General features: G+C 48.2%; 1 protein-coding gene across 1 annotated transcript in view; it reads left to right on the top strand.

The window, feature by feature from the left end:
• The window catches only part of LRRC75A (leucine rich repeat containing 75A), a gene marked incomplete at its 5' end in the record, with an annotated part of 93,185 nt that continues 79,212 nt past the window's right edge, over positions 1-13,973 (top strand). Inside the window, one exon of the mRNA XM_004375964.2 lies at positions 1-108. Within this exon, the coding sequence (XP_004376021.2) occupies positions 1-108 (108 nt within the window). The remainder of the gene's footprint in view (positions 109-13,973) is intronic.

The following is a 13,973-nucleotide window of genomic DNA, read 5'->3' as shown; positions in this document are numbered from 1 at the left end:
GGGCTGCCCCCTTACCACCGGCGCGTCGGCATGGTCCAGGAGCTGCTGCGGATGGTGCGCCAGGGCCGGCGGGAGGAGGCGGGGACGCTGCTGCAGCACCTGCGCCAGGTGAGTCGGGGAGGGGGCGCCAGGGGCGCGCCGGCTGGGAGCGCCCCACCCCTTCGGCGGAGGTCGTGGAGTGCCAAGGGGCACCACCCAGGACCCCTCCCGCGGGGATGGAGCCGAGTCTGGCAGCAGGTGCCTTGGCGCGCCCGCTGAATCTGGGGCCTCAGGGAGGGCAGAGGAAGGCTGGCCAAGTGAGGCCCGGTGAGGGGGACCTGTTGGAATAATATCCCCGCTTCTATCTTCCGCAGGCAGAGGAGGCTGGTCCCGGGGCATGGGGGTGGGAGGGATGCAGGGAGGGGTGCCTGGTCTGCACCAGGGCGCTTCTCTTCCTCTACCCACTGGCGCTCACTCCCTGCCAAGGGTCCTCAAATCCTCTACATCCCCGCCCCCGCGCTGGGCGCAGTTGCCAGCAGACCCCAGCTTCCGCAGGGGAAGTCCAAGGGCACGTCTCTGGGACTGGTAAAATGCCAGTCCCTCAGCAGTTCGCCCCGGAGAGTCGTCCTGGATTGTGGTTCGGGAGGAGACTGTTTACCTCCCCTGAGTAACTTTCACAGGCCCCCAGCCACAAGTCCCTGCTGAGAGCAGTGGCGAGAGGGGATCTGGGTTCGGTTTCCCGTGTGGCATCTGTGGTGACCCCTGGCCAGCAGGGATTTCAGTAGGCTGCCAGTGATCTGCCCTGGGTCAGTCCCGTCTCAGTGGCTGGAGACTGACTTCGAAGATCTGAACAGTCACCTCTGCTCCAGGGCTGCCCTGGACTGGTGCCCTCAGCCACCTCTCCTTGGCTTGTTTTCCTTTCTGGCTTTCTTTTGGAGGAGTGGTGGCTTGTTCTGTGGATTTTGCAGAGAGAAGCCAAACCAAAAAACCAAACCCGTTGCCAACGAGTGGATTCTGACTCATGGCGATCCCGTGTGTTACAGAATAGAGCTACTTCCTAGGGTTTTTTCTTGGCTATAATCTTTATGGAAGCAGATCGGCAGGCCTTTCTTCTGTGGCTCTGCTAGGTAGGTTCAAACTACTGACCTTTAGGTTAGTAGTTGAGCACAAACCATTTGCACCACCCAGGGACCTTCGGAGGGAGGTAGGAGGGTGCAAAGCTGCCCTTCCTCATCACCAAACAGGTTGTCTTGGCCTGGCTTTGGGGGATTAAAGAAAAAAACACCATTGCCATTCAGTAGATTCTGACTCATAGCGACCCTATAAGAGAGAGCAGAACTGCCCCATAAGGTTTCCAAGGAGCGGCTGGTAGATTCGAACTGCCAGTCTTTTGGTTAGCAGCCAAGTGCTTAACCACTGTACCACCAGGGCTCCTTTTGGACGATAGCCAAGACCAAACCAAAAATCTGTTTCCGTCCATTCCGACTCATAGTAACCCTATAGGATAGAGTAGGACTCCACCATAGGGTTTCCAATGCTGTAATCTTTACAGAAGCAGACTGCCAAACCTTTCTCCTGTGGAGCTGCTGGTGGGTTCCAACCACCGACCTTGGGGTTAGCAGCCAAGCACTTAACCACTGCTCTCTACCAGCCCCCTCATTCTTGCTAGATTGACCACATGAGAGGTAGAGTCAGTTGTAGACAGGGGAGGGGACTCTCAGCCCACCTTTCTCAAGTTTTTCCATCACTGATAAAGGAGCGCCTTCCTTGGGGGAGCTTTCAAAATTCCTCCTAGATCCTGTTGCCCTCCACCCCCCATCTTTATCTCTGTTGTGGCTGTTACCCTGGAGTGTGTTTCCAAGATGTGCGCTGCAGAGGGAGAGGGAAAACAGGAACTTGGGGGAGGGCCTCCACTTTCCAGACAACATCCAAATGATGCCGGAGACACTGCTGGATCCCCAGGTGCTGCTTTGAATTGTATCATCAAAGACAGGTGACATTATGCACCACTAACTATCAGTATGTATTTCTGTGTCTTCTGAAAATTGGAAACTGACGTGTGGCCTCTATGGTAACTCTTTGGCTTTCAAACAGAATAATGGATTTTCCAGACCATCATATCCCCTTCACACGCCAGACAGTAAGGAGGTTTTACTGATCATGCGCTGTCCTCCAGCACTATGGGGGATACAGAAGAGTGGAAGGGGCCCTGCCCTCAGGGTCTGGCTGGTGAAGAGCAGGACAAGGCCTTCTTAGAGGTAAAACAACAAAGCAAAGCCAGCATTTGGGTGGCACCTGCAGCAGGATGCTGGACCTGAAGTCGGCAGACACCTTGGGCTACATGATCCCTCTGGGGCCAAGTGTGACTGAGGGGAGGCTGCTTTGCAGAGGTCCTGGTGGTTTCCTCAGAGGTCTGCATGCTGGTCTGGTTGGTGTCCTGGCAACTTCCTTAGTGGTGGGACTAGGAAGGCTGACTTCCCCCTTTCCTGTGAATGCAGAACAGTAACTTGCCCTCTGGCTCTAGGCATGTGTCAGGGTCCCTTGACCTCTCTGGCTGATGGGTGAGGGCTGTGGGCCTCTCCAGAGCCAGCAATGGTCCTGCTCACGGGGCCTGGAGAGCTGTCCTGTATGGCCTGGGCCCCTCCAGGAAATGGTCATGGGCCCCGGGGCAGCATGGGAGAGGAGCACAGGGTGTCCAGTGTCCACGAGAGGCAGAGGTGGTTTTCTAGTACCCTGAGGCTGTCTGGAAGACTGTCCATCTGGCTTTGCTGTGCGCTGAAGTGGCTCTTTCTCCCAAATCGTATTTTCCATTTTACTTTCCTCCTCTAGTCTGGAGGTAGTGATGTTCAAAAGGAGAATGAGCGGTCACTGAGACGCACGAACACCCCAGGGCCTCACAGGGGTCAGGCTGGGGGAGCCTCTTCTCCAGAGCACAGCAGGCAAAGGCAGGACATGTGTGGTGTGCAGGAGTCCTCAGTGCTGCTGGAGTGTGGTTCAGGGTCTGCGGGGTGGGTCAGAGAGTGACAGCAGTTAGGACAGCAGCCTCACCCCCATTTGCCTGGCACGTTCTTCTCAGTGTGATATGTGGTCTGGCTGCTGGATTTGTGTATGCCCAGAGCCACCAGGCTGGAGGGGACCTGTGGGACCCTTGTCATATGGTTTTTAACCTCTTCAAGTCCTTGAGCTTTTTGAGGCTCTGAAAGAGCCACAGACACTCTTCCCAGAAAAATTCACTGGCACACACAATCTTGCAAGGAGTTCCAGAGGATTCGTATGGTCCCGGAAACCTGTCTGCAGACCCTGAGTTTAGAATCTCTGCTCCAGTCTGGTCTCCCACCCCCTCCCCCCATGCTGTGTAACTTGATACAGGCTTGGGATGTGGAAACAGGGACTCTGGGGCCATGTGTGGCATTTTATAGTGGGCTGAAGGATTGTGGCTGCTGGTGTAGCTTCTTCTGAATGCCCTCCTTTTCCATTCAGGGTTTGGGGGTATTCTCCTGATTGGAGACTCTCCAGCCTGTCCGTGCTTGTCACTTGTTGGCAAGGTATCAGGAGGCCTTTCTTAATGCAGATGCTCCTAAACTGTGGCCAGGGGTGCAGGCCAGATGCCAGCTGGAAGGAGCAGGGAACAGTCCCCTCTCCTTTAGAAACGGTAGTAATGAGAAGAGCTTGGGACCAAGGGTCGAGTTGGGGCAGTTTGACTTCCAGTCCTCCGTCTGCTGCTGTGACCTTGGACCCAGCAGATAACCTCTTGGAGTTGTGTTTCCTCGTTTCCGGAAGAGGGACCTGGGGCACTGGCAGAGCAGATGCTTCAAGTGCGTGAGGTTGCATTGGCTCTGCAGATCAGGGCCCACTGTCACAGTGACGGTGACAGCAAACAGGACAGTCTCTCCTACGACAGGCAAGGCCTTAGTGTCCTTTCTCAGGCTGGGCCCAAGGTTTTTTTCTTTTTTTTTTCTCTAAATTTTATTTATTTTGTTGTTGAGATTATACACAGCAAAACATATACCATTTCAACCATTTCTACATGTACAATTTAGTGACATTGAATACATTCTTTGAGTAGTGCCACCATTCTCAACCTCCTTTTCTGAGTTTTTCCTCCCCCATTAACATAAACTCACTGCACCCTAAAGTTCCTATCTAATCTTTCAAGTTGCTATTGTGAATTTGATCCCACATAGATAGTTCTTAAGGGAGCATAATGCTCAAGGCAGACCTTTTTTACTGTTAAGTATAAATGTATCTATCACACAACTTTTGCCAATACAACTTTTTACAGGTGTAGAACTTACTGACAGCAATTACGGTAATTTGCTGTGCAACTCTTAATCAGTATAGTTTTTCCGTCACCATTAACCCTTCTGATCCCCCTTCCCTCATGCCCCTGGTAACCACTAATAAACTCTGGTCTCTATATATTTGCCTTTTCTTGCCTTTTTATATAAGTGAAGTCATACAATATTTGTCGTTTTGTGATTGGCTTATTTCGCTCAACATAATGTCTTCAAGCTCCATCCATACTGTAGCATGTATCAAGTTTTCATTTCTCCTACTGGCTGAGTAGTATTCCATTGTATGTATGTACCACATTTTGTTTATCCATTCATCTGTTGATGGACATTTCGGTTATTTCCACCTTTTGGCTATTGTGAATAGTGCTGCAGTGAACATTGGTGTACAAATATCTATTTGAGTGTCTGCTTTCAAGTCTTTCGGGGTATATACCTATATCCTAGTTATCTAGTGCTGCTATAGCAGAAATAGCAAAAGTGAATGACTTTAACAAACAGAAATTTATTCTCTCACAGTTTAGGAGGCTAGAAGTTTGAATTCAGGGTGCCAGCTCTGGGGGAAGGCTTTCTCTGTCAGCTCTGGAGGAAGGTCCTTGTCATCAATCTTTGTCTGGTCTATGAGCTTCTCAGTGCAGGGTCCCCGGGTCCACTCCTGCCTCTTCTTTCTCGGTGGTAGTCAGGTCCCTCTCTTCTCTGCTCGCTTCTCTTTTATATCTCAAAATAGATTGACTAAAGATAACAACCTAATCCTGTAGACTGTGTCTTGCCTCATTAACATAGCCGCCTCTAATCCTGCCTCATTAATATCACAGAGGTTAAGATTTACAACACAGAGGAAAATTATTTCAGATCACAAAATGGAGGCCAACCACACAATACTGGGAGTCATGGCCTAGCCAAGTTGACAAACATTTTGGGAGGACACAGTTCAATCCATAATGACCTAGGAGTGGAATTGCTGGGTCATATGGTAATTTTATTTTTAGTGTTTTGAGGAACCCCACACTGTTTTCCACAACGGCTGTACCATTTTGCATTCCCACCAGCAATGGATAAGGGTTCTGGTTTCCCCACATCTTTGTCAACATTTGTTTTTTGTTTTTTTTTTAATCTTAGCCATCCTAGCAGAAGTGAAATAGTATCTCATTGTGGTTTTGATTTTCATCTGTCTGAAGGCTAATGGAGGAGCCTTGGTGATGCAGTGGTTAAAGTGCTCAGCTGTAACCGAAAGGTAGGCAGTTTGAGTCCACCAGCCGCTTCACGGGAGAAAGATGTGGCAGTCTGCTTCCGTAAAGATTTATAGCCTTGGAAACCCAATGGGGCAGTTCTGCTCAGTCCTATAGGGTTGCTATGAGTCGGAATCAACTCAACGGTAGTGAGTTTGGATTTTTTTGTTTGATGGCTAATGATGCTGAGCATCTTTTCATGTGTTTGTTGGCCATTTGAATGTCCTCTTTGGTGAAATGTCTATTCAAGTCCTTTGCCCATTTTGTGATTGGGTTATTTGTCTTTTTGTTGTTAAGTTGTCAAAGTTTTGTATATATTTTGGTTAGTAGATTAGGTTTTGGAAGATATTCTCCCAGTCGGTAGCTTGTCTTTTCACATTTTTGGTAAAGTCTTTTGATGAACAAAACCCTTTAATTTTTATAAGGTCCCATTTAATTATTTTGCCTTTTGCTGTTTGTGCTTTTGTTATTGTATTAGATAATCCATGTTGAAAGCTAGGCCTGATAGTGTTGCCCCTGCTTGTTCTAAAATTTTATGATTTCTGTTTGCACATTTAGGTCCTTAATCCATTTTGAATTTGTTTTTGTGTCTAGTGTGAGGCTTGGATCCTGTTTAATTTTTCTGCACATGGAAATCCAATTTTCCCAACACCATTTATTGAAGAGACTCTTCTTTCTCCATCAAATGGACTTAGCACCCTTGTAAAAAATCAATTGACCATATATGTGTGGGTTTATTTCTGAATTCTCAATTCTATTTCATTGGTCTGTGTGTCTATTATTATACCAGTACCAGGGTGTTTTGATTACTATAGCAATATAGTCTCATGTACTTTGGGCATGTTATCAGGAGGGGCCAGCCCCTGGAGAAGGACATCATGCTTGGTAAAGTAGAGGGTCAGCAAAAAAGAGGAAGACCCTCAACGAGATAGGTTAAGACAGTGGCTACAACAGTGAACTCAAATGTAGCAAAGATTATGAAGATGGTGCAGGACCGGGCAGTGTTTTGTTCTGTTATACACAGGGTCGCTATGAGTTGGAACCAACTCGACAACACCTAACAACAACAACATAGTATGTTTTAAAATCAGGAATTGTGAGTCTTCCTACTTTGTTCTTCTCTTTCAACACTGTTTTAGCTATTTGGGGCCCTTGCCATTCCATATAAAGTGGGCCCAAGGTGTTTTTGAATTCTCTCTACCTGGTTGGGGCTCAGACCGAATCAGAAGTTCACTGCAAGTTCAGAAGCAATCTGTAATGGGGCTCATGGGGATAAGAGAGGCCATTTTTCTCCCCTTCCCTGAATCCCGTTCCTCCCAGTTGTCTTTCCCCAAGCTTTGGGCTCAGGTTTGCCATCTCTAAGGAGCCCTGGGGAAGAGGTGACCTTCAGTCAAAGAGAGAGAATGAGTGGTGGGCTACATGGAAGGTATGGTGTCATCTCTTCAGCCCAGCAGTTTCTCCGAGTCCCAAAAATTCCAGATTGGTTGTCAGTCAGCTTCATAGAGCCCCAGAATACAGGGTCAGTTACACCAAGCTGAGGTGGCCCACCTCCTCATGTTCCCATAAAGAGGGTCTCATTGGGTTGGTTGGTTTGCGCTCACTATGGCACTCCCCATTAGGCAGAATTGTTCTGGAGTTAACCTGCCCAGCCCCACACAAAAGCATAGCCTGGGTATCCATTCCTGGATCAGTCTCCTGTGGCCACAGTGGCAGGGCCGGCACCCCTCTGTACCTGGGAACATGAGCCACGTCAGCTAATGCAGTAAAGAACCACCCAGGACCTGGGGTCACTTGTCCCCTGTTGTGGATTGAATTGTGTCCCCCAAAAATGTGTGTTGTAAATCCTACCCCTGTACTATGGTTGTAATCCCGTTTGGGAATGAGTTTTCTTTGTTATGTCATGAGCAGTATTATTGTAGAGTGTGTCTTAAATCAGTCTCTTTTCCGATATTAAAGAGCAGATTAAGCAAACAAGAAAACACAAGTGGAGGGGAAGATACATGCCATATGATCACCAAGTGTGCTGGTTAAGATTGTGTGTCAGCTTGGCTGGGGCATGATTCTCAGTGTTTACATGTGATCACTCCCATGATGGGATCTGCTGTGAGTAGCCAGTCAGTTGAAAGGGAGTTTCTTTGGGCGTGTGGCCTGCATCTGGATGTAAGTGGACATTTTGGCTTTTGCCTGCTCTGGATCCTGCAGCTGCCTCCTGTTTGTCTGACCTCCAGTTCTTGGGACTTGAGCTAGCAACTTATCTGCCAATATTGGGATTTGTCAATCTTCACAGCCTGTGAGCAAGAGCCCTGCTCTCTGACCTGCCGATCTTGGGTTCGCCAGACCCTACGGCTACATGAAGCAGGAGAAGCCTCTATCCTGATCCACAGACTTGGGACATACCAACCTCTACAGTCTCATGAACCGTTTCCTTGATATAAATCTCTATATATATATATTTATACGCTTCACTGGTTTTGCTTGTCTAGAGAACCCAGCCGAAGACACCAAGGAACCTAGGAGTAGAAGCTGAAAAGAGACAAGGACTTTCCCCCAGAGTGGACAGAGAGAGCCTTCCCCTAGAGCCTGTGCCATGAATTCAGACTTCTAGCCTTCTAAACTGAGAAAATAAATTTCTGTTCATTAAACTCAGCCAATTGTGGCATTTCTGTTATAGCAGCACTAGATAACTAAGACACCCCTTAAGGGGACTGGATAATGGACAAGCCCTTGGAGGCTCCCTGGAGACCTGACTGGGCAGGTCTTTCCACCTGGAGACAGAAAAATGAGCACAATGACCTTTGAAGGTCACTTTTTTCCTCCCTACAACTCTCTTGAGAAAATCTCTTTAGGCAAGCAGATTGGAATGCTACCAGACACGGAGCAGGGCAGTCCCCACTCCTGGCCTTGATCTTATTCTTTCTCCACCTAGGATGCATTTCCCTGTTTTCACCAGTGTTCCTTACCTTTCCAAGGCCAGCTTCCCAGGCCATGTCAGCCACAGGAATCTGTCTGTGGCTCTGAGATCCATTTGCCTTTTTTCAGTCCTACTGCACTGGGTAGCATTTAATTATCCACACACAACTGTTTTCCCTGATGTTCATTTTGTTTGTCAGCTGAGTCATATGCTTCTTGAGGGTGGAGACACCACTGCCACCATTGTCCCTGGTATGATGCTGAAAACCCTCAGGCATGGGACATCCCTCAGTGAGTCTGTGTGCTGTGAGTGGCCACCCCGTGTGTGCAGCCACTGTTTGGGGTGTCCTCAGAAGTACATGGATTCCCTGACTTATGGCTAGGGAACTGGGGCTTATTTACCATACTGGTGAGTGTGGTCAGGAGATCTGTAGCATTGTTTTCCAAGTGGCTGGATTTCTAGGAGCAGTGTCTGTGGGACTCTGCGTCCCTGGCAGCCTGCCAGGCCACAGTGTTCTTGGACAGGAGTGGTGCGATGCCTAGCCTCCTTGGGCACTGTGCAAGTCCCATCGGGCAGCTACCGTGGGGGTCTCTACCCAGGTGGCAAGAGGGAGAGGAGCCGGTGGAGAGCTCAGCCTCCACATTCCTGCTCTGCTTCCTGTGCTGAATCATGTTCATTCCATCCACAGAGAACCTTCCTTTTTAAAATCCACGGCTTTCTGGCTAGGCTGGGTCCAGGTGTTTCCAGTGATAGAGATTCAGAAGGATTCTGATGATGCCAGCACCTGCTTTACTGGTTTCCATGGCTGCCAGAGTACCTGGCCAGGGACGCGGCAGCCTCTTCAGGGCCAGACATGACCTTAGGGACTGCGGGATGGGCTGGGGTCCTTCTTTCTGCAGAGTGTCCACCTCCTCAGAGATGTCCAGAAACGGCTTTGCTGTCTCTCTTTGGGACGCCTAAAGTACCCTGTGCTCTGTCTGTGGACCACCAGGGTGGACTCACTCTGCCCCTTTCCCAGTGTCATATCCGTGTGCACTTTCTGGGGCAAGGGCCATAGGTTGTGTAGTTGGCACAGCGGGTTCTCAGGAGGTCCTTAGTGAATGGCTTTGAAACTTCTCATCAGGCACACTTCCTTCTGGCTGTGGCCCCTGGTGCTCCCTCAGGAGCCAGGGAGGTTTACACTCCAAGCCAACCAGGTCATCCTCCCAGGACCAGTGGGGTTTGTACTCTGACCCCTCCCCATTCTCAGGGCTCCAGTGGCTCCTCCCTGCTCCCACATGCTTCCTGCAGGTGGAAGCCAGCTTGCAGGAGGGTCACCCAGATGACCAGTGTCTTTCTCTGACTTCCTCATCAGGATGCCTGGGGCCAGGGTGTCAACTTCCCTACACCTGTCTGGCCCTCCTACTGTCTTAGGCTGGGTTCTCTAGACAAGCAAAACCAGTGAAGCATATACATAGAGAGAGAAGATTTATTTCAAGGAAATGGCTCATGCGGTTGTGGAGGCTGGCAAATCCCAAACCCGTGGATCAGGCATCAGGCTACAGGCTTCTCCTGACTCACGTGGTTGCAGGGGCTGCCAAACCCAGAACTGGCAGGTCAGATGGCAGGCTGCTGGCTTGCAGGGCTGCAGGAGCTGGTGAATCCCAAAATCTGGGAATGAGGGAACAGATGATGATGAGTCAGATGCAGGATAGAGAGAGTGCGAACTTTGCCAGAACATCCACATTCAGGAGTCCTTGGGTTACGAATGTCCAACTTACATACAACCCTGAGGTACGAACCAACCCCCATAAAGCTTATTATATTAAAAATTTGAGATACGTACAACGGTTCATAATAACAAATGGGCGCTACTTTGCAAAATGCAGCAAAATTATTATTATTACTATTTTATTATGTTAAAGATGTGTTAGTGTATCTGGAAGTGTTTCTTTAATGTTTTTATGCATAGAAAGGTACACTATATACTGAGACAGACATTTTACTAACTGATGTTCAAACCATACCTAACTGTTATGATTTATGTACAAATTTGACTTAAAGACAGATTTAGGAACAGAATTTGTTCGTAATCCCAGGACTGCCTGTCTACTGGATGCAGACCACACCCTCAAGGAAACTCTCCTTACATCAGATCACAAAATGGAGGATAATTACATAACACTGAGAATCGTGGCCTAGCCAAGTTGACACATAACATTAACCATCACACCCACCAAGAGCCAGCTACACACAGACACACACACCCTGCGCTCAGTCCCCTAGCTCCTCCTGGCTTTCTTAATGAGTATCATAGTCTCCCTCCCTAGGAGAGACTGTGGGGGCGGGAGAGAGGCTCAGTTGTCGGAAACGCAGATTCAATTGCTGTATCTTGGGTTCACCATTCCTAAAAGAGTTATATGTTCTAATGAGAGCAGAGCAGGAGCGGGGACTTCTGCCCTCCTTCCCACCCCATCCACCCCCAGCCCTGAGCAGTGCCCACGTGGCTCCTGGGGACCATTTCCCAGCTTATTTACTTCTGTTAGCTCAAACTTCTGGCTGCTGCAGCCTTATGGAATTCTGCCGACAGCTGCTGCTCAGAGGGATGTGGCGCTTTGATGTTTCTAATTTTATCTTAACCAGGGTAGACACAGGAGTCCAGCCAAGGCGGTGAGGTAGCAGTCTGTGTGCCTGCAGAGATGCCCTCGCTTGGGGTCGGGACGCCGGTGCCCACCTCCAGAGCTGCCCCTCACCCCACACGTTCCTCGGCATCCATGTGGTGATCGCCCTGCATGCATCTCTCCCTCCTTCCCTCCCTCTTCCCATGGCTTCTGTCTGCGCCTGTGTTTTTCTCTGTGGCTCTTCCCTGCTGGGTATCTCTCCCTCCCCTGGTAAAAAGCAGACTTTTAAAAATGTCTTTCGTTACAGACCTTCCTCTGCTACCTCTGCACCACTACCTCCCCCACCCAGCCTCAGCAAGTAGGACGGGGAGGGGGGCTGGAGAGAGTTGTTGGGGTCGAGAAGGGGGCCCTAGCTCAGTTTGGCATGTGGTTGTTGACCACAGGGTGCCCTTCTGTGTCAGGCCTGGCACCTTGGGGGGGGGGCATTGGAAGCCCCTTCAAAACTGCCCTTTGCTGCTTTCCAGTTCATAAGACATCCCTCATGTTTATTTTGCTCCTTAAATAGTTTTGTGAGGTTGGCAGGATACCGTTTAAAGTGAAAATGGTGGATTTTTAAAAATACTATAACAGCAATGTACAACCGCTCGAAAACTAGAAAATACAGATGAGCAAAAATAAGAAAGAAATTAATTCATTTATCCAACAGATGAGTACCTGTTGTTCCAGGCACTCTTCTAGGCACTGGGGATAGGGCAATCAACAAAACAGGAAAAGGCAGTCGTAATAATGGTTCCTGCCTGAGGAATTGTGAGGAGCAGAGGGGCCCGTGACAGTGAAGGCGCTTACCCGTGCCTGGAGTAAGTGCTCAGTGACAGGGCTGCTGCTGTCAATGTGCTCAGAATGTCACCTTCTTTGGGAATCAGGAGCCCTCAGATCTGGTCCCAGCTCAGACCTTAATTTGCCCTGGGCTCCTTAACCAAGTCCCTTCCCCAGTAGCATCACCAGGGGGTTGTGGGGGGTACAGACTGTACCTGGTGACACTCTTGGAGGGGGTGATACCAAAATGACTGTCTATAAAATTTTGTGCTATGTTTCAACAGAAATTTATTATTTTTTATAAAAATATCCTTCTAGTTATAACAAAAACAACAAAAAATTTCATCAGTATAGCTTACATGTATCAGTATACCTACAAGGCTAAAACTGTGTGCTAATTTACTTTTTGAACCACCTAATGCACTTGGTCAGAGCTGTCATTATTACCCAGTTACAATGACGCTTTGAATCACATGGGTTTCATCTGCATGTGCTAAAAGTACATGCTGTTATTTTCATTGCTGCCAGTGTTTTTATAGTTGCTGATTTTGTCAAATTTTCTGGTGTTTTAGCTACAACATTGTGGTAATTAGCATGGGGGGGATGACACCATAAGTTACCGTACCAGGTGAATCCAACCCTAGTGATGCCACTGCCCTTCCCTTCTTTCACCGCAGTTTAGCAATCTACAAAACACAGGAGTGGGCCCCTGAAGTTCCCGGCCACCTCTCAGTACCACAGGCTCTGTGGTCTCAGAAAGACACCAGACTTCTTTTTTTTTTAATTGTTGTGTTTTAAGTGAAAGTTTACAATTCAAGTTAGTCTCTCATACAAAAATTTATACATACATTGTTATGTGACCCTAGTTGCTCTCCCTACACTGTGATAGCACACTCTTCTTTCCACCCCGGATTTACCCTGTCTGTTCAACCAGCTCCTGACCCTCTCTGCCTTCTCATCTCGCCTCCGGACAAGAGCTGCTCATTTAATCTCATGTATCTACTTGAGCTAAGAAGCACACTCTTCACGAGTATCATTTTATGTCCCATAGTCCGGTCTAATCTTTGTCTGAAGAGTTGGCTTCAGGAATGGTTTTAGTTTTGGGCTAAAAGAGAATCTGGGGCCATGTCTTTTGGGGTCCCTCCAGTCTCAATCAAACCATTAAGTCTGGCCATTTTGCTAGAATTTGAGTTCTGCATCCCATCTTTCTGCTGCTCCATCAGGGAGTGTTTGTTGTGTTCCCTGTCAGGGCGGTCATTGGTGGTAGCCAGACACCATCTAGTTCTTCTGGCCTCAGGCTGATGAAGTCTCTGGTTTATGTGGCCCGTTCTGTCTCTTGGGCTAATGCTTTCCTTGTGTCTTGCGTGTTCTTCATTCTCCTTTGCTCCAGGTGAGTTGGGGCCAATTGATGCATCTTAGATGGCTGCTTGCTAAGTTTTAAGACCCCAGACACCACTCACCAAAGTGGGATGCAGAACATTTTCTTAAAAAACTTTGTTATGCCAGTTGACCTAAATGTCCCCTGAAACCATGGTCCCCAGACCCCTCTCCCTGCTATTCAGTCCCTCAAAATGTTTGATTGTATTCAAGAAACTTCTTAGCTTTTGGTTTAGTCCAGTTGTGCTGACTTCCCCTGTAGTGTGTGCTGTCCTTCCCTTCACCTGAGGTAATTCTTATCTACTGTCTAGTTAGTCAATAACCCTCTGCCTCCCTCCCCACCCTCATAACCAACAAAGAATGTTTTCTTCTGTGTTTAAACCTTTTTTTGAGTTCTTATAGTAGTGGTCTTATACAATATTTGTCCTTTTGGAACTGACTAAATTCACTCAGCATAATACCTTCCAGATTCCTCCATGTTATAAGATGTTTCACAGATTCATCGTTGTTCTTTATCATTGCGTAGTATTCCGTTGTGTGAATATACCATAATTTGTTTATCCATTCATCTGTTGATGGGCACCTAGGTTGTTTCCATCTTTTTGCTATAGTGAAGAGTGCTACAATGAACATGGGTGTGCATATATCTATTCATGTGACGGCTCTTATTTCTCTAGGCTATATTCCAAGGAGGGGGATTGCTGGACCGTATGGTACTTGTATTTCTAGCTTTTTAAGGAAACACCAAATTGATTTCCAAAGTGGTTGT

Source organism: Trichechus manatus, unplaced genomic scaffold, assembly GCF_000243295.1.
Source record: "Trichechus manatus latirostris isolate Lorelei unplaced genomic scaffold, TriManLat1.0 scaffold00040, whole genome shotgun sequence".
In the NCBI taxonomy this organism is placed as follows: Eukaryota; Metazoa; Chordata; class Mammalia; order Sirenia; family Trichechidae; genus Trichechus; species Trichechus manatus.
This window is presented reverse-complemented; position numbering and strand designations above follow the sequence as displayed.